Source organism: Nannobrachium achirus (genome assembly GCF_963921795.1).
Source record: "Nannobrachium achirus genome assembly, chromosome: 2".
NCBI lineage: Eukaryota > Metazoa > Chordata > Actinopteri > Myctophiformes > Myctophidae > Nannobrachium > Nannobrachium achirus.
Genome location: NC_137811.1, coordinates 38,882,810 through 38,901,774, shown reverse-complemented (window position 1 = coordinate 38,901,774; position 18,965 = coordinate 38,882,810). Strand labels below are relative to the sequence as shown.

The 18,965-nt window shown below is 43.7% G+C and overlaps 1 protein-coding gene across 1 annotated transcript in view; it reads left to right on the top strand.

Annotated features, from left to right (window-relative positions):
- Positions 1-18,965, top strand: part of thsd7ab (thrombospondin, type I, domain containing 7Ab) — a gene marked incomplete at its 5' end in the record, with an annotated part of 186,633 nt that overhangs the window by 118,865 nt on the left and 48,803 nt on the right. Inside the window, 5 exons of the mRNA XM_080746633.1 lie at positions 6,709-6,824; positions 9,436-9,571; positions 10,176-10,279; positions 12,511-12,705; positions 14,503-14,769. Coding sequence (XP_080602759.1) covers positions 6,709-6,824; positions 9,436-9,571; positions 10,176-10,279; positions 12,511-12,705; positions 14,503-14,769 — 818 coding nt within the window. The remainder of the gene's footprint in view (positions 1-6,708; positions 6,825-9,435; positions 9,572-10,175; positions 10,280-12,510; positions 12,706-14,502; positions 14,770-18,965) is intronic.

Below are 18,965 nucleotides of genomic sequence, written 5' to 3'. Positions count from 1 at the left end.
TCGAACGGCCGACGCCGTCAGGCATGAATGCCTATGTGACTATGTGTTATGCGCCTGGAGTCTGGACTGGACCAGTAGGCCAGCGGGCGCCCCCGGTGGGGTGACATTAACGCCAGGGACACTAGCCACCTGAACAAGGCTGGTCAGGAAAGCAAGCTCCATCGTGGTGGCTACCCTGGAAGGGGTGGAGGAGGTGATGAATGTGCATGTAGCGAGGAAGCTGGATGCTATTATGGACCTCCACCCTAATTCCCTTATCGCTTGTAGATTGTGGGAAGGCTCAGCATCAGGGAGAATGATCATTTCATTCTCTCCCTGCATGGGGACAACCAGTAGACTGAGACTGTCCTTTGTGCTGTTAGCTATAGTGGTCTGCTTGAGGAGCAGAAATGACGTTTCTCAGACTTTTCTTACATGACATTGTGTAATTTACCAGTATGCCGTAGCACCAAGTGCATAGATGATTTGATTGGTGATTGAATCCACCAGCTGCAAACACACCCAGCCTACTGTATTAAGCCCACTCCAAACCATTGTGCCATGGGTACTCTGCCCTTCTCCTCTGAAAATACCAATAGTCTAGTGCAGTGGTTCTCAACCAGTGGTCCTTGAGGGGGTTCCAGGTGGTCCCCAACTAAATGATGGAGAGTGGGTAACCAAATTGACCCTTACTCTTGAGAGCGCAAAATGAAACCAAATGGACCTGTTAGGGTCCATACAAGAAGTCTACATAATTAAATGTAGAAGAATGTATATTTTGATCAAGTTTGCCTGTTATCTCTCCTATGGTGAGTGCATCTCTCCACTCCGACATGTCTCCTTTCCGACATGCCTCCATTCCGACACTAACCCTATCTCTAACCCTAACCCTAAACCTTAGGCCCATGGGAGTGTCGCCACTCCGACAATAAGAAGTCAATTTCGGAGTGGCGACATGTCGGAATGGAGAGAGCCTCCCCCTATGGTACCACATCAACACAGCATGGCATTGTGGACTAAACCTTATCCAACGATAACAAAATATTCTACGTTTTGGGTCTTGAGAGGCTTAATCTCATCAAATGGTGGTCAAATGGTGAATAAATAATTGTCCTTGATATGAAAAGGGTTGAAACCTACCAGTCCAGTGTGTAGAGGGGCCGTCTGGTAAGTCACTGGTTCACCAACCGGCCCGCCCGGCCTATGTGTTGACTTAACTCTAAAATACCTGGAACGCGCCCGAGTCGCGTTAGATTTGAACCACTTTAACCATTATTTTTATGCTTTAACTATTGAAAAATAGCAGATATACAAGCTCACAGCGCGGCACCGAGTGCCGCGCTGCGAGCTTGTAGATCTGCTATTTTTGAAAAATCGTGAAAATGTGTGCAAGTCATTGAATATATTTGACCCGATCTTTGACCCGACTTCTAAATCCTTCCTCTAAATCATTGCTGTTCTAAAACCTTTTCATGTGAAGGACCCCCAAAATTACAGGTATTTGGCCGCGGATTTTTCAAAAATAGCAGATCTACAAGCTCGCAGCGCGGCACTCGGTGCCGCGCTGTGAGCTTGTATATCTGCTATTTTTCAATAGTTAAAGCAGTCAATAATCCTTGGCCTGAATGACTTAACCCCCCAGAGAACACAGCAAATAGCAGAGATGCTCACACTCAGCCTGTCAAGATTACATCACACTATCCAACTCTGCCCTCTGTGTCGGGGGGGCCAATCTGAATAGCAGGTGGGCTTGATCAGTGCACCTGGGGGACCCTGGAAGAAAATGCAGATGTCTCTTTCATAGAGAGATCTGAGCTGTCTTCCACCTTCCATCCCCCGAGGCTGTGAACCTCACAGGGTGCATGTCACAGTCACGCACGGGTGCACCCGGGCATGCGCGCGCACACGCGCATGCACGTTCACACGTATAGAGTACTCGCAAATACTCGCTGTCAAAAGCCCAGCAGAGAAAAACAGTCACAACAAAGTACAAAGTGTGTCAGTGCCTCGGGCCTGGGCTGCTATCATCCTATTGAGATGTGCAGTGAGAAAGAACAGCAGGCTGCCTTATTGATTTTGACAATCTGCACTGTGAATGGTGCCTAATGTGTGTTTGTACTGTATGTCACATATACAGTAAGTGCTGCAGAGGCTGTGTGGAAAAATATAATTAAATGGTTCAAAGTGATGCTGCTCGCCACTGGCTGTACACAAATGATTCTCTGGGTTGTTGTGAATCTGTGGACTCTAGTTTGAGGGCAGTATATTATTCCTTCTTGCTGTCTCTGCCTGCCGTGTAATTGATGGATTCGGGTGTTTGACACATAGCAGCTTATAAGTGCCTTGTGGTTAGAGTGTCCGCCCTGAGACTGGGAGGTCGGGGGTTCAATTCCCCGCCCGGGTCATACCAAAGACTATAAAAATGGGACCCAATGCCTCCCTGCTTGGCACTCAGCATCAAGGGTTGGATTGGGGGGGTTGATCACCACCAATGGGGATCCTGTCTGTCTGTCTGTCTGTCTGTCTGTCTGTCTGTCTGTCTGTCTGTCTGTCTGTCTGACTGACCAGCTCAGTGGCCTTGTGGTTAGAGTGTCCGCCCTGAGACTGGGAGGTCGGGGGTTCAATTCCCCGGCCGGGTCATACCAAAGACTATAAAAATGGGACCCGATGCCTCCCTGCTTGGCACTCAGCATCAAGGGTTGGATTGGGGGGGTTGATCACCACCAATGGGGGTCCAGGGACTACAGATGAAAATTAGCCCACGGCGGGCTAACTCTGGCTCATTTACATTGAAGTGAAAACTGACATGTCCATTAATGAGCACGGTCCCTGTCAAATAAACAGATCTTAACTCTTAACTTAAGTGACTAAAGTGGTATTACCTTAGGCATCAAAAATAATCAACTAGTAGACAGCATAACTGTACATCCGGATAACATGACTGGCATCTATCTAAATGGGCAACAAATAAGAAGCGCTAGGGGATGATTTGGAGTCTGAGAACGTGTGAGTTTGAAAACGTGAGTCTGCAGTCCTGACTGAAAGGTCATTCCATGGTTTGGGATCCAGGAGGCAGAAGTGTCAAGGTCGCTTGGAGCATAATTGGCCAGGCTGTCATAGGGATGGGTGGGACAGGCATCCTGTGCACTGTTTACTGATTGAAGTATGTGTGGCGAGGGGTGCAGGGCTGGATGGTGTCCTGCAGATAGTGGGTTGCCATGCCCTTGGTCACTTATAGGTCATCACTAGTGTTATGAATTGGATTCGAGCAGCAGCTGGGAGCCAGAGGCGTGCACTGGGTATAGTTACACACCAAGACCACCGGATTACCACGCTCAAACTAAAGGCCTGAGAATATAGGAGGTCTATTTACATTAACACCAGTAAGACGCTTAAGGGCGAAACGTTTAGGGCAAGGTCGCGCCATCTGTCTTGGCCATCTATTCTTGGCCATATATGCATTCTGTTAGTGTGGTTCTCCTAACAGGGCATCATCTGGGATACAATCCCTGTTATGCCCATATATGGAGATCCCTAACCGAATCCCTTTTATGCCCATATATGGAGATCCCTGCTCTGATTATCTGACATCACTGTGATGTCACCTGTTTATGCCCATATATGGAGATCCCTGCTATGAGTATCTGATATCAATGTGATGTCACAGTGATGTGTCAGGGGAACCACAGTGTCAGGTGTTACCCGTACAGCCGTCGGACAGATAAGGACAAGCTGTGATGGTTCTGACAGTAAACTGCGACCTACGGTCGCAACTAATGTTTTTTGCTGTGTTCTAATGAGTGCTTTGTTTGCCTATGGTGTATGACAGACGATAGTGATAGATAGTTGAAACAATTTAACGCTACAGTAGATTCAATGTGATGCTCTTGTTGTCACTAACTTTAATGAAATTAATGGCTGTACTATGTCCTTGTCTTACCCTACCACACCTTGTGTTCTTTTTTGGGGTTCTTTTTTTGGTTGCTCTCCTCCAGTTGTTGACGGCTCTCTGTTCATCTGCTGAACCATCTGCTCGACAACAGCCTCTCATTGAACTGATAACTCAAAGTGCTAATAACCACAAGTACAACACAAGCATTAGCCTGGCTGCACGTCTTAATGGTGTGCTATGGGACAAACTCCCGGTAATGTGCTGTGTATCCCCTTGCCTCGTTGCAAATCATGGCATTTGAAAATCATTATGAGATGATGACTCTGGCTGGAAGCAACACAACCCGTTAGTTTATTCATTGATAAAACACCCCAGTGAAGCAGTACAGTTACAGTGATAAAACATAAAGGATAGAAATAGAGAGCGAAAGCTGAAAAATGTTTAAACTTGACATGGGTGAGAACTAAAACAGAATTTTACCCTAGCCTTGCACTGAATTGTAGGTGTTTCTGACTGATATTTTGCTATGTTCTTTACGCACGCTTGTCTATCCATCTATTTGCATACAGTAGTTGCATTTGACATAGTTCCTGACCCAGTGACCCATATTATGTCAGTCGTTTATCTGTATGCTCCGCCACTGCGTCTCCTGCAGTTGTTTTGCTTGGGTTATACAGTGCTAGGGCTGTCACGATATGCCTAATCCACGATTCGATTTCAACTTTCGATTCTATGGTCACGATTCGATCCGATTCGATACAACACGGGATATACTATTTTTTTGCAGCACTGAGAGCTACAGCATATGACTATTCATTTAGGCTATTGTCTTGATTTATAAAGAAAAAACACTTGTTTCTCAATAAGTCACTTTTATTTGAATAACAAGGTTTAACATAAACAATATAAACTTTGGGTTTTATGCCCTAACAACTGACATTTTCATGCATGGAAGTGAATCGCGTTTCACGTTGTGATTTCGATTCACTGAATCGAACGTCAATTTCAGTTCGATTCGCGTTTCGAATCGGAATCGTGACAGCCCTATACAGTGCCATTCATTCCCATGCATTAACACTCCAGAGGATTTGTTCTGCTGTAGAGGGATTTAGCTCCATCAATTGGTATTAAAAATAAATCTCTCCTTGTTTCGTTGTTACATTATTACATTTTGCCTGTAAGGCTCCGTTACCTCTCAAGCACCAGACAACGACATGCTAACGAATGCAGCCCCCCCCACTCCCCCCACCCCCTCGTTCATCCCCCTCAACATTAAACCTGACCCAGATCATCTGTGTGTCAACCATAGGATGAGGAAACTGAGCTGCAATGTTTCTTTAGGGGGCCTGGGAGCAGGGGTGTCGCACCAAATTCTGGGCCCTGGATACAAGGATTCACTGCGGGGCCCCTGTGCTTTAACTATTGAAAAATAGCAGATATACAAGCTCACAGCGCGGCACCGAGTGCCGCACTGCGAGCTTGTAGATCTGCTATTTTTGAAAAATCATGAAAATCTATGAATATTTCAGTTTTTTTTAAAAACCTATGTGTCTAACGGAACCCCATCTCAAAATATTTAGTTCCAGGGACCACCCAGAAGCAAAATTTGAGTTACAAATATTCGCTTAAAAAATACATATATTCAAAGATTTGCACACATTTTCACGACTTTTCAAAAATAGCAGATCTACAAGCTCGCAGCGCGGCACTCGGTGCCGCGCTGTGAGCTTGTATATCTGCTATTTTTCAATAGCTAAAGTATGAAATAATTAAGGCCCCTCCACCACATTGGGCCCTAGTAACTCAGTCCCACTTTCCTACCCCTTGTGACGCCCCTGCTGGGAGCGAGCTACAGTGCTGTTCCAGGGATCAGATAACAAGACGTGTTTCAGTGGGTCTGTGTCGTCCCATTTATCTTTATCCATTTGTGAGGTATTAACAGGGGACCGAGGTACTTATATGAGTGAAGATTAACCGCAAACCCTTGTTCGAGAGAAACCTCTGTCTGACCCTCTATCCAGAGCCATCAAAAAGATTATCACCCAGTCACAGCCGAGCCCAAAGGCCTGTCTGACGCTTTGCTGCTTTTTACCCCTTGAGGAACTTTCTGTGTTACAGATTCCTCACTGCAAAGGAATGAATGTAAACCCATACTAATATGTATGTGATGTGTATGTAATACTGTCTTTAATTAATATGTCCAGTTCTTCTCATGTAGCCCAGTAATACCCTACCCAATGGCACAGACCAGCCATCCTGCTGCTGATACTATGTTTTGCATCAGTTTCTGTTTTCCTACATTGTCCATCATGTGTATAAATATTCCAGTTTGTTTCCCAGTAAGTTATACTTATATGACACCTTGTCCCACACCGAAAATAACCGAATGACAATTTCACAATGCATCCCACCGCACTGCGTAGATCAGCTGTCTTCGGCACGGGACACGGCTGTACGCTGAACTATAAGTTAGCCAATAATGTTACAGAGGTCCTTCGATTAGTTTTTGTCATAATTAGTTCTGTGTTATAAATAGAACGGAGCAAATTCCATATAGCCAAGAATCTATCACTGTGAATCAACAGAGTTCTGGCTTTTGTTCTATAGAATGACTCATTTGAGATACCATACCCCTCTGCTGTTGTTTTGTGTATGTGTCAAAGTTTCCAGCACTCAGTGTGTGTGTGTGTGTGTGTGTGTGTGTGTGTGTGTGTGTGTGTGTGTGTGTGTGTGTGTGTGTGTGTGTGTGTGTGTGTGTGTGTGTGTGTGTGTGTGCTTGCGTGTCTGCCTGTGTGCCCGTGTGTGTGTCTGTGTGTGTGCATGTGTGTGTGGTCTAGGTGCCCAGATGGTCCTCGTCCAGGGACAGTGAGACCCTGTCGAATGCCCTGTAAGAAAGACTGCATTGTGACCCCATTCAGTGATTGGACACCCTGCCCTATCTCATGCGATGCAGGTATGATGCAATGCACTCCCCCAGTGCAGTGATATGAAATGAATAATGTAAGGTACGAGCTGCTGTTTTCGAAGCCCTATGATGGAAAATGGAAAAACCATGCGAAAAAGCTAAAGCCGAAAAATCTGCATTACAAAAGGAGGTGCTTATCCAATCACGGCGTTTCATAAATCAATTACTTTTACACAGAGTCTGCTGGGACTGTGGCCCAGTGAAATATTAGACTGTTTGAAAAAGCAAGCGAAAATGAACTCTTGGATATAACGCTGAAGTGGAAGCTACTGTGCTGTGGCAGCCATATGTTAACAACCCTCTAAAGTCTCCAGTCGGCTCGTATCCCTCAGCTCACACCTCGTTACAGATCATTAATTTGACAGATTGGCACGTAGGACAACCTTTGGGGTGACTTTTAGTGTGCTCGGTGTACCGACTTCCTGTTGGCTGCAACAGATATGACTGTCAGGGAATGCAACGCCTGGTTGTTATTTCACGCAGCCTTTGGATGAGGTCACCTTTGTCGGTCATGGTGGCCAACACCGGTGAATACATTACATTTATTTATGGTGTGAAAAAGCTCTTATTTTTGATGCCCTTCTTATATGACACTGCATCATACTGTACACATCTTTGCCTCACACATGATCTAAATTACAGTGTTTTGTATATCTTAACCTTGTGTCCACTCATTTAAGAACTTCATACAGTAGTCTGCTACTGTATGAAGTTCGCTACAGAGATTCATATATTAATTCACATTTGTGTTAAACTATTTATATACCATGAACTTAATCTGAGCAAACCAGAGTATTGCTGCATTTTATACTGTATACCGTTGTTTCCTGTTGAGAATGGCACATTTCCTGGGGCAAGCTGCCCAGATCACACATGTCACACGTGTTTTCTTATTTTCTCACTCTCAAAAAACGCCTGCATTGTAGTGCATTTGAAACTACATTGCAGTGCACATCATGGGGTGATCACTGGTTGCCTCCTGTGAATTGTTTTATTTTTATAAGTGAGGTCAGCAGACAAAGTGACTTGAGTGAGATGAAAAAACCTGGGTGAAATGTGCCAATCTCAACAGGAAACATCGGTAGCTCTTCCCTGTTAGTTGTATAACCTCTGTAATCAGTGCGACGCTTGATTAGCCAAGCCCTCACATTACATTTGGCCGTAGTGTTTTCAGAGACTGATGGAGACTGAGATGGGAATTTGCAGAAAAGCTTCAGTCATCACTTTTAACCACTTATACCCTATATACTTCATTGACCAGGTTCTCCCAGGGGTATATGTACTTGGACCCCCCCCCCCCCCCCCCATGACGAATCTCTTCGCTGAAAAGCTTGCAAATTGGCTATTTTCACTGAATGTTCGCCTACGGTTTGCCTATCGTCACTGTCAGGCAGAAACCTCCTATCTCCAAGTTTCAAATCTGTATGTTTTTTCGTAAATTAAAGCTCTAGTAAGTCTAGTTCATCATACAAAAGTGCCACACAAAAGTTGGGAAAAAAGCAGATCTACAAGCAGATCTACAAGCACACAACGCGCGTTGTGTGCTTGTAGATCGGCTATTTTCACTATTTTACGACGCTATATAACATGCAGAGAATAGGGACGCATAGGTTTAAAGTGTCTCTCGTCAGTTTCCCCCCAGACCAACCTGTGTGTCAATGTAGCTGGTAACATTGTGAAGCAGATTGTAATTCAGTGGTAACCTGTGTGTCAATGCAGCTGGTAACATTGTGAAGCAGATTGTAATTCAGTGGTAACCTGTGTGTCAATGCAGCTGGTAACATTGTGAAGCAGATTGTAATTCAGTGGTAACCTGTGTGTCAATGCAGCTGGTAACATTGTGAAGCAGATTGTAATTCAGTGGTAACCTGTGTGTCAATGCAGCTGGTAACATTGTGAAGCAGATTGTAATTCAGTGGTAACCTGTGTGTCAATGCAGCTGGTAACATTGTGAAGCAGATTGTAATTCAGTGGTAACCTGTGTGTCAATGCAGCTGGTAACATTGTGAAGCAGATTGTAATTCAGTGGTAACCTGTGTGTCAATGCAGCTGGTAACATTGTGAAGCAGATTGTAATTCAGTGGTAACCTGTGTGTCAATGCAGCTGGTAACATTGTGAAGCAGATTGTAATTCAGTGGTAACCTGTGTGTCAATGCAGCTGGTAACATTGTGAAGCAGATTGTAATTCAGTGCTAACCTGTGTGTCAATGCAGCTGGTAACATTGTGAAGCAGGTTGTAATTCAGTGGTAACCTGTGTGTCAATGCAGCTGGTAACATTGTGAAGCAGATTGTAATTCAGTGGTAACCTGTGTGTCAATGCAGCTGGTAACATTGTGAAGCAGGTTGTAATTCAGTGGTAACCTGTGTGTCAATGCAGCTGGTAACATTGTGAAGCAGGTTGTAATTCAGTGGTAACCTGTGTGTCAATGCAGCTGGTAACATTGTGAAGCAGGTTGTAATTCAGTGGTAACCTGTGTGTCAATGCAGCTGGTAACATTGTGAAGCAGATTGTAATTCAGTGGTAACCTGTGTGTCAATGCAGCTGGTAACATTGTGAAGCAGATTCTAATTCAGTGGTAACCTGTGTGTCAATGCAGCTGGTAACATTGTGAAGCAAAAGCAGTCAAGAAACCGTCTCATCATCCAGCTGCCCTCCAACGGAGGCCAGGACTGTCCTGACATGCTGGAGGAGGAGAAGGACTGTGAGCCAGCCAAAGTCTGCCCAGGTTTCAGGTAATAAAAAAAGCTGAAAGCTGATAGGTGACACCTTGCAGCTTTTTATTTCTTGTTCATTCTTGTGTTTGTTCTTTGTCTTTTCAAACGTGTGTACACACACGCGCACGCATGCACGCACGCACGCACACACACTTTATTTTGAGAGGCAAGGACTCCAGTTCCCCTGTGTTGCAACAATAAACCGCTTTTGTTCATAAGCTGTAACATTTGTCCTTGTGCAACTGAAACTGCTAATAATGAATTCTGCCATCAGGATATAATTATACCGGTAAATAATGAAGATGAGGACGAGAAAGGCTTTCAGTTTCAGAATCACGTTCAGAGGAAACTTGACCTAATATTGTTTCCCGTCATGAGACAAGTAGAAAAGGTTAACCCTAAACCCTAGGCATTGTATTGCAAGTGACAACTTACAGCATATGGGAGAACAGTATATCACACTGCAGGGTTCAGGGACGACAGAACGTCTGATGCAATGCAAGGAGACATGCAGTGCAAGACATAACGGCTTGTACATTTACTGTGTAACTCACTCATTAGGTGCAGTCAGACAGCATGGTGTGCTAGCATGGTGTGACTGTAATGTCCTCATTTATTCCAGGTGGAAGACCCACAAATGGAGAAAGTGCCAACTGGTTCCCTGGTTTCTCAGGCAGGATCGTCCCGGCGCTCAGGAGACCTGTGGATCAGGACTTCAAACGAGAGGTTTTATTTTCTGCCTTTCCCAAGATTCCCTTCTCTGCAATAATATGCTAAGTGAAATTGTTATTCATTACGGCGCCTTGGAAGCGCCTGCCATGAGACAAGCAGACGGATGTGCCAGGGTTTTAGAGAAAAGGCCAATTTCCCTAGTTAGAGCATGCATCAAACTACTTGAGATGAAGAACGACACTCTTCAATAGAGAGGTTAGAATTTTTCAAAACATTGATGAGTTTGGGAGGCGGATGCAACTCTAGTCGTCTGCCTCTTGAGACTCATTGTGCAATTTGAGTTGTTTAACTGCTGGTGTCTGCACCGGTTTTACCTCAATTTTAATTTTAAATTCTTGTGAGGAGGCAATACAATCTGCCTCTGGAAGAGCCACAGTACAAACTGTTCATGGGCTTTAACCATAAGTGACTAAGTGAGTTTTTAGACAGTATTCTCTTTCCCTTTCGGTTCCAGAGCATTATGTGGAGGATTAACATACCGCACCACATAGTCATGAGAGGCTGTTTTAAAACAATTCAATTCTAGCTTAATGTTCCAGCTCCTACAGAAAAGACCTTTAATGGCGGCTATATTTCCGTTTTGTTTGACACTGAATTAATGAACTGATATTTCGTTCCACTGATGGGGCTCTAAAGATGGCTATGTTGTTCAGTCCATCTGTCAACCACTTTGGTAGCAAACAACTCAAAATCTGTTAGCTGGATTGCCATAGAATGTACAGTACTGTGTGGTGTGCACCTGTACACGTCACAAACATACTCATGAACACACGCACCACACACAGTACATACGGTGCATGGGGCAAACAGCTACGCTTCCCCCATGATCCCGTGCCTGCCTCGTGCCTCTGTACCTGACACTCTCACCAGCTGGTCTGAATGCAGCTATAAGGCTGTGTGCATTATCACAACATCATACTCACACTCACACTCACACTCCACGGCGGGAGGAGGATGATACACAGAACGTGTCAAGTCAACGCATAATGAGGCTTCAGCAGTCTGACATAATGATGATATAGCCTACAAGAAGTTACTCTCTGTGGACTAGCTGGCTTCTGAATGACAGAATCAATAGATTGTCATTACTGCCTCTATTAGTATTTTATTTTGTTATTATAATTTCAACTTTTATTGACGATTTGATTTGAAACTCGGAGGCACGAAACCTGGTCATAGCCCCGGGCACCAGAACTCTTAATCCGGCCCTGCATACACATTATATTATGTATACATACTAGTGTATGTGCGTGCGTGTACGTACAGTATACTGTACATAATAAAAACAGTCAAACATGCCGGCCATACACACCAGCAGTGCTTTCAAACCATGTCCAGTAGCACTCAGGAGAGCTTTAACGAAAGAAAACTAAAATGCTTAGAGATTGGTTTCTGTCTGGACACACACTCTTGGCTGGCTTACAAGAAAATGACATATTGCTGTACGACACAAGTAATACCTTTTTATTGACTGCAAAAATGTATATGGTGATGTATTGTTATTAAAGGTGGCTGGCAAATGTCAAACCAATTGAGTTAACAACACAGTTGTGTGAGCTTCTCATAAGTGTAATTTGTCACGTTGCAGCTCCTGTGAGATGTGACATAATTACAAACTGGTCTATTTGCTGTAAAGGTCTTCTTAATAATTACACAGAATTATCATACCATGTTACAGAAGCTATTATAAATTATTTATTGTGCATACACTGTCAAATATATGCATTTAAGGTAAAGCATGTTGGCCCAAGTGTCTTTACAGATCTGTTGTAACTACAGTATACATTTACTCAAGTAGGCTACTGTATTGAAGTAGGCCTAAAACTTTTACTTTACTCCAATACTTTATACTTCTACTCCACTACATCTCAGAGGCAAATTTGTACTTTATACTTATGTATTATTCATCTTTACTCAATAATTTGAAAACTTAAGTTACAAGTTATTTTTGGATCATTACAAATTGGAAAATAGCCAATCTACAAGCACACAACACGTCACACTGTGATGCATTTTGCACATCAGCTTCAGTATTTCAGACTTTCAGACTTCAGACTTTCCTTGTAACAGAGTATTTCTACATTGTGGTATCACTGCTTTTGAAAGAAATACACCACTGATAAAATGGCATGCATTATGTCGTCCATCAGTGTCAGTAGCTGACACGCTGCTCTCAAACAAATCATAATGAAGCCTTACACCTCCTCTGTGTTCAATTCCACCAGCGGTGTCCTGTCGCCAGCTGGATGGGACTCAGGCGGACATCAGAGAATGTCTGAATTTTGCCAAGGCCATGCCACCCATCACTCAGCGCTGCCAGCTGCCCTGCCAGGATGACTGCCAGCTCACCAACTGGTCCAAATTCTCGTCCTGCACGGCCGACTGTGTCGGGGTCCGTACCAGGAAGAGGACACTGATAGGTAAGGACCCGGGACTGCACCAAGAATGGAATGTTGTTTAGACCAATAAACGATTGGTTCTGTAAGGACTGTATTACCTAATTTAACCACTTGAACCCCTATATAATAGTCATAGAGAACTGGACTTGAGTTACAACTGTTCTTTGACCACCTTTTCCGTCTACACCAAAATATCTTCGTCAAAAATAGCTACAAGCTCACAAGTGAGCTTGTAGATCTGCTATGTTTGGCTAATGTTCCCCCCAGAATATGGACACTGCGGTTCAGGTGGTTAAATGCATGGCACTCCAACCAGTAGACACCAACACGATACACACCTCCATTGATACCATCAAATTTGTGTCAGGGAACACAACACTGCGTATAAGTGTCCCAAATATAGCTGTGATTGATAGCTCTCAAAAAACAGATTAAAAAAATAAAAAATAAATAGGGACTCCGTAGTCAGTAGAGAGATGGAATAAGGTGCTGCGGTGCTGGTGCATGCAGGAAGTTGGACAGGAAGCAGGTTAGGGAAGGTTAGACAGTTCAGACCGAACAAATAGTCCAAAATCTATTTCACACATGTCAGAAGTGGAGTGGTCTCTGGAGACAGACTGCTGGCTCACACAGCATTTTCAAAAAGAAAAAGGCTTTCTCTAACTACAGTATTAGCCTACTCTGTAACATTCAAAGAATGTGGAAGAGTTGTTGTTACTGGCTTGAGAGAATATAAAGTGGACTCTTGGTGATAGACTAGATCAGTGAAATTGCCTCAGTGCACTGTGGGCTTTTCTAAAACGAAAATGATCAATTTTGAAGTCCTAAAGTATTGATTTGTTGTCGACGTAAACACACCACTATGCTGGGAAACAATTGTGTCAGTGCAGTCCATCATCGGGAGCTGTTCTCCCTCATGTACGTGGGCACTTTGATCTATATAGCCTCTTGGACTTGTTTGTTTCATCCATTTTGGGTTGAACATATGAATCGTACTGTACAAAGAAGGCATCATTAGAGGAGCCAGGACTAGGCATGCCACGATCCACTCAATTCACGATACGATTCGAATCACGATTCAATGTTCACAATTCACGATTTTTTTTAACACAAAATGTTTTATTTTTTTAAACTCTGATGTCAGACATCAGCTCCGCATACGGGCGTCCATTTTATGCCCATATATGGAGATCTCTGTGAATGCCCTACCCTTTCATGCAAACCCCATTATACTGCACCTGTTGTCATAAGACCCGTTTTGACCATATGTTTGCCTATGTCCATATATGAACACATCATACTGATGACATTCAATACTTAACCATGGCATTTTTTTGTTGACTCATGTGGCGTACGTGATGTCAGAGTCTTTTATGAAGTGATGTCACAATGAGTCAGCGCTTGCGGCGGTTTTCTCCGAAACAGCCTGATGTCAACAATCAGCTCCGCATACGGTGATTCCGAACGTTTCGCGCCGGTTCGGAAAAAAACGCGCGTCGTGTCGGGTCGAGGCCGGGCACGTCACTCCGCGCCACGGCGGGGAACACCCGTGCCGAATCTGAAGCCGGTGGGACGAACGGTTCTCGAGATACGCAGATTACATACGCACACATACACACACACGCACGCAGAGACTTCTCGCATTTATTGTAAGATTATAACAATTATTATTATTTTGTATTCTTTTTTTATTTTTTATTTTTTTCACTTTCCACTTGAGGGAGGCCCTGGGCACTGCATGCGTTCTTTGAAAAGCGCTGAGCTAATTTGTACCTCGGCCGTGCGATCAAGTGTGTAAATCAGTCTTCTACCCTTCAGGGAGGAGCAAGAAGAAGGACAAGTGCAAGAACACTCAGATGTACCCTTTGAGCGAGACCCAGTACTGTCCCTGTGACAAATACAACGCTCAGCCTGTGGGGAACTGGTCCGACTGCATCTTGCCCGAGGCTGGAAGGGTGGAGGCTGCGCTGGGGATGAAGGCCCAAGGAGAGGGCAAGGAGTGTGGCCAGGGTTACCGCTACCAGGCCATGGTGTGTTATGACCAGGACAACAGGCTGGTGGAGACCCTACGCTGCAACAGTCACGGTGAGCTCCTCTTTGTGTGTGCATGTGTGTGTGTGTGTGTGCAGGGGTGTCGTACCAAATTCTGGGCCCTGGGTACTTTAACTATTGAAAAATAGCAGATATACAAGCTCACAGCGCGGCACCGAGGGCACTCGGTGCCACGCTGTGAGCTTGTATATCTGCTACTTTTTGAAAAATCGTGAAAATTTGTCTTTGAATATTTCAAACCCTTCTATGGCTTTTTGAAAAACCCATGTTTCTATGTCAGTGGTGTTCAAACCTTTTCACGTGAAGGACCTCCAAAATGATATTTATTTGGCCACGGACCACCATCTCAAAATATTTTGTTCCAGGGACCCCCCAGAAGCAAAATTTGAGTTACAAATGTTCGCTTAAAAATACATACCGGTATATTCAAAGATTTGCACACATTTTCACAACTTTTCAAAAATAGCAGATCTACAAGCTTGCAGCGCGGCACTCGTTGCTGCGCTGTGAGCTTGTATATCTGCTATTTTTCAATAGCTAAAGTATAAAATAGTTAAGGCCCCTCCACCTTGGGCCCTAGTAACCCAGTCCCACTCCCCCCCGTGACTCCCCTGTGTGTGCGTGCGTGCGTGCGTGCGTGCGTGCGTGCGTGCGTGAGTGCGTGCGTCTGAGTGGCCGGTTGGTTGGCTGGCTGGCTGGTTGTGCAGATGTCTTTAAATGTATACTCCGTTGCATGGCTGTGTTGCTCATCACAAAGCAGATCTAACAATCAACTTGAGAGCTTAATCTGATCTGATCTCAATGCTCTGTTTAGTATGACCTTTGACTCCTCATAACGGCCTCCCATCTCACACTAATCCTCACCAAAGCACAGGGTGAAACCTGCCCGTTGGTAGGAGTCTGTGGGAAACAGGAGGGTGTTTTTCTCTGCTTTACCTCAGAGAACCTCTATAGCAGTACTTTGGCATTCTGCAGGTGCGAGAAAGTTTCTGCTTATTAGGGCGTATTCTGCCAAGGCTTTTCAATAGGAACGGAGCATTTTTTGTATTGTTTTTTCTTAACTCAGTCGGCATCTTTTCAAAATGGCTGCCAAGTTCCACGCCGCCTCCAGTCTCCATAGACTTCCATGTAATTCATAGTGCACGGATCATGCACGCCCATGCCTAGATCATGCACCACGTGTGTGCATGCTGTTCACAGCTTTCAAACAAAAAGATCCGCTTGGAAATCCGTTCAGGCATTCATGAGATAGCAGCCATTATGTTTTCTTGTTATGTAAACAAATATGGCTGCCATGTTTGAAAGATGGGGTTGGTATGGGGGTTAAACATGCAATTTCGCATGTTTAATTTTCAATATTTTTGAAAAAACATATATATAAAAAAAAAAGGCCAAATCTCTGGATTATCGGGCCTGGCAGAGAGGGACATAGGCATTTTCTCGGGATTATCGGGGTAGGCATTAAATTAGTTAAAGGGACTACACCATGAATTTCACATTTTTCATTTTTTTCTTGTTTTTGGAGCTGTGTGAAGCACAGGCTCCCTATACGTGGCCGTGTGGGTCTGTCTGTGTGTCTGTCTGTGTGTGTGTCTGTATGTAGCCTGAACTTCCTAAACTTCGGCACGCTACTAGTCCCACAGTTTTGCCACCACACACTCGTGCCATATGTCAAATCGACCGGCTTACTCGGGAATGGTGGGCTAGTAACTTGCTAAGAGAAAGGTTCAATAGTTTAATTGATATTAATTTATTAGTGAATTAATTTTCCCCATTGACTTATAATGGGAATCGCAAAAACTCACATTCAATTATTTGTCTCTCGCAAACCATAGGGGCTAGAGTTTCAAGACTTGGAGAGGAGGTTCATAATGATTTCAAGGATTAAATAAAAAATAATTGTGTCATTTGGCCGCATGGTGGCGCCATAACACCCCACTTTACGTTTTGGCCTGTAACTCTTGAACCGTAGGTCGGAAAATTAAAAATATTTTTTCCCTGGATTCCTTGGGTCATGACGCATCTCCCCATATAGGCCACGCCCATTTGCGCCATGATAGATTTTCCGCCATCTTGAATTTTCTCCAAAACACACTTTTTGCTCCTTTTCCTACATATTTTCTTCAAATGTCACAAAAATCGGTACACATGATCCACGCACACACACACACACACACACACACACACACACACACACACACACACACACACACACAGCTCCACTTCACACGGGTGTGATTTTTTGGTCTATCTGCTACTGACCAAAAAAAAACAATTCATTAACTCATTGCCTTTCATTTGAGTGATTTTCTGAATGGGCATGTCTGAACGGTACTCTTTTGAAATTGGCCCCATTCTATGTCACAGGGGGCTCATTTCCTATTGGCCCCCCTCGAGAAGGGGGCGGTACTTTTTGGGAGGCTATTCTATTGAGACTATATGAGGTGGACAGTGTTGTACCCGAACGCGTTCAAAGAACGATCGTTCATGAACACGTTCATATTTTGGGCGAACGTGAACTGAACGTAATTGTTTTCGCTTGATGAACGATATTGTCGAACGCGGTCATTCTGATGCCCGTGAACGACGTTCGTCGGCGTTCTTCGGCCGTTCATGCGGCGGTCCGCGCCTCCGCGGTCGTCTGTCCTCTGCTCCTCTCGTCTCTCTTTTCATTCACATGCTCCAATAGTAGGCACTGCACGCAGCAGCACGCAGCAGTGCCTACTGCATCTCGTGAACGTTCCGATATGCGGTGCTGTCTGCACTCTGCTGCTGCACTGTGAATCTCCTCGTCTCGCAAGCCTGACTGACTATACTTTGTCCTATGTGTGTTGCACGGCGAAAATAGCTGATCTGCAAGCTCACAACGCGTCGCATCCACGAGACAACGTGAGCTTGTAGATCAGCTATTTTAACCAACGCGGAAACATGCTGTGCACGGTTTAGAAACGTCTGCCTTCTAGTGGGGTTCCTTGTACATGTAATTTTTTGTTTTTTTTCTAGTGGGGTTCCTTGTACATGTAATTTTTTGTTTTCATTTCAAATGTGTGTTAAAGTTTCTTTCACTTCCAATTTGTAGATTATGGTTTATAGAACAATTTTGGTTAGAGTGTCAAGACAGTAGATTGAAGAAAAATATATGTTTTGCCCTATTTCCAAAATGACCAAAATCGGAATTGTGTTTTTTGAACAATGTCTTAGTTTTCCCACAACTGCTGTGTAATATATATATTTTTTTATTGCTATATCAAGTCAATACTGTGTGGGGAATCAATTGGAGTCAAATATTTGTTTTGAATATTATGATATTTCACACAATGAGACAATAACATGGTTATTACATTCAGCCCTTCACAATAAGGGTGCAGGAAGACTGGGAACTAGGCAGTGGGCACATAAATATTGTGGGCACCTCAATGTTAAGTTGGATGAAATTATTGCTGTGTGTGGTTCTATATGGGCTGAGTCAATAATTTTGACAAATAATAGCATGCAGCAACGTCTAAACATTTATATATATATAGACCTTTATATATATTTTTTTTTCCTTTTTTTGAATAGCCAAAAGTATAAAAAAAAATATGGTTAAAAAAAGAACTAAAAAAGAACTATGTAGTTCATTTTGGGGAACCATGAACTTTAGTTCATAATGGGGAATTATGAACTAAAAATGAACTAGTTCATTTTTGAAGTTCTGAACTTGAACTTGAACTAGTTCGTTTTTAAAGTGAACTTTCCCAACACTGGAGGTGGAACCATGAGGTGAAGTGGTGCTAAAATTGGAATGATTCAGAGAAGATTACGATTGACTCTACATGATTCTCATCGTGTTTCTCTAATATTCTCTGTATCGTTCCAATTTTAGCCCAAAGACAGCGCCCCGTTGCCAACAAAGGGCATTTTGGTATTGCGGCTTGGAATTAGAGACAGACAGAACATGAATTTCAATATCCGAGTGATTGTTTAGACTAAAACCTGAATAAAACCGTATTATGGACCAATATTTATATAAAATATATATTTTGAGTATGGTGTGGCACCTTTAAGGGAATACCGCAATTGGAAACAGAACCGCTCCATTCCCATTGAAAAGCATTGGTAAAATCCGCCCTCATAGGCAGAATCAAAGTTCTGTGTGATCGCACCCTTACAGTATGTTGTAAAAATTCAGACCAGAGGATTTTTCGCTTGTATGCTTTTGAACCCTCTCTTCTCATATGGTGGCTACT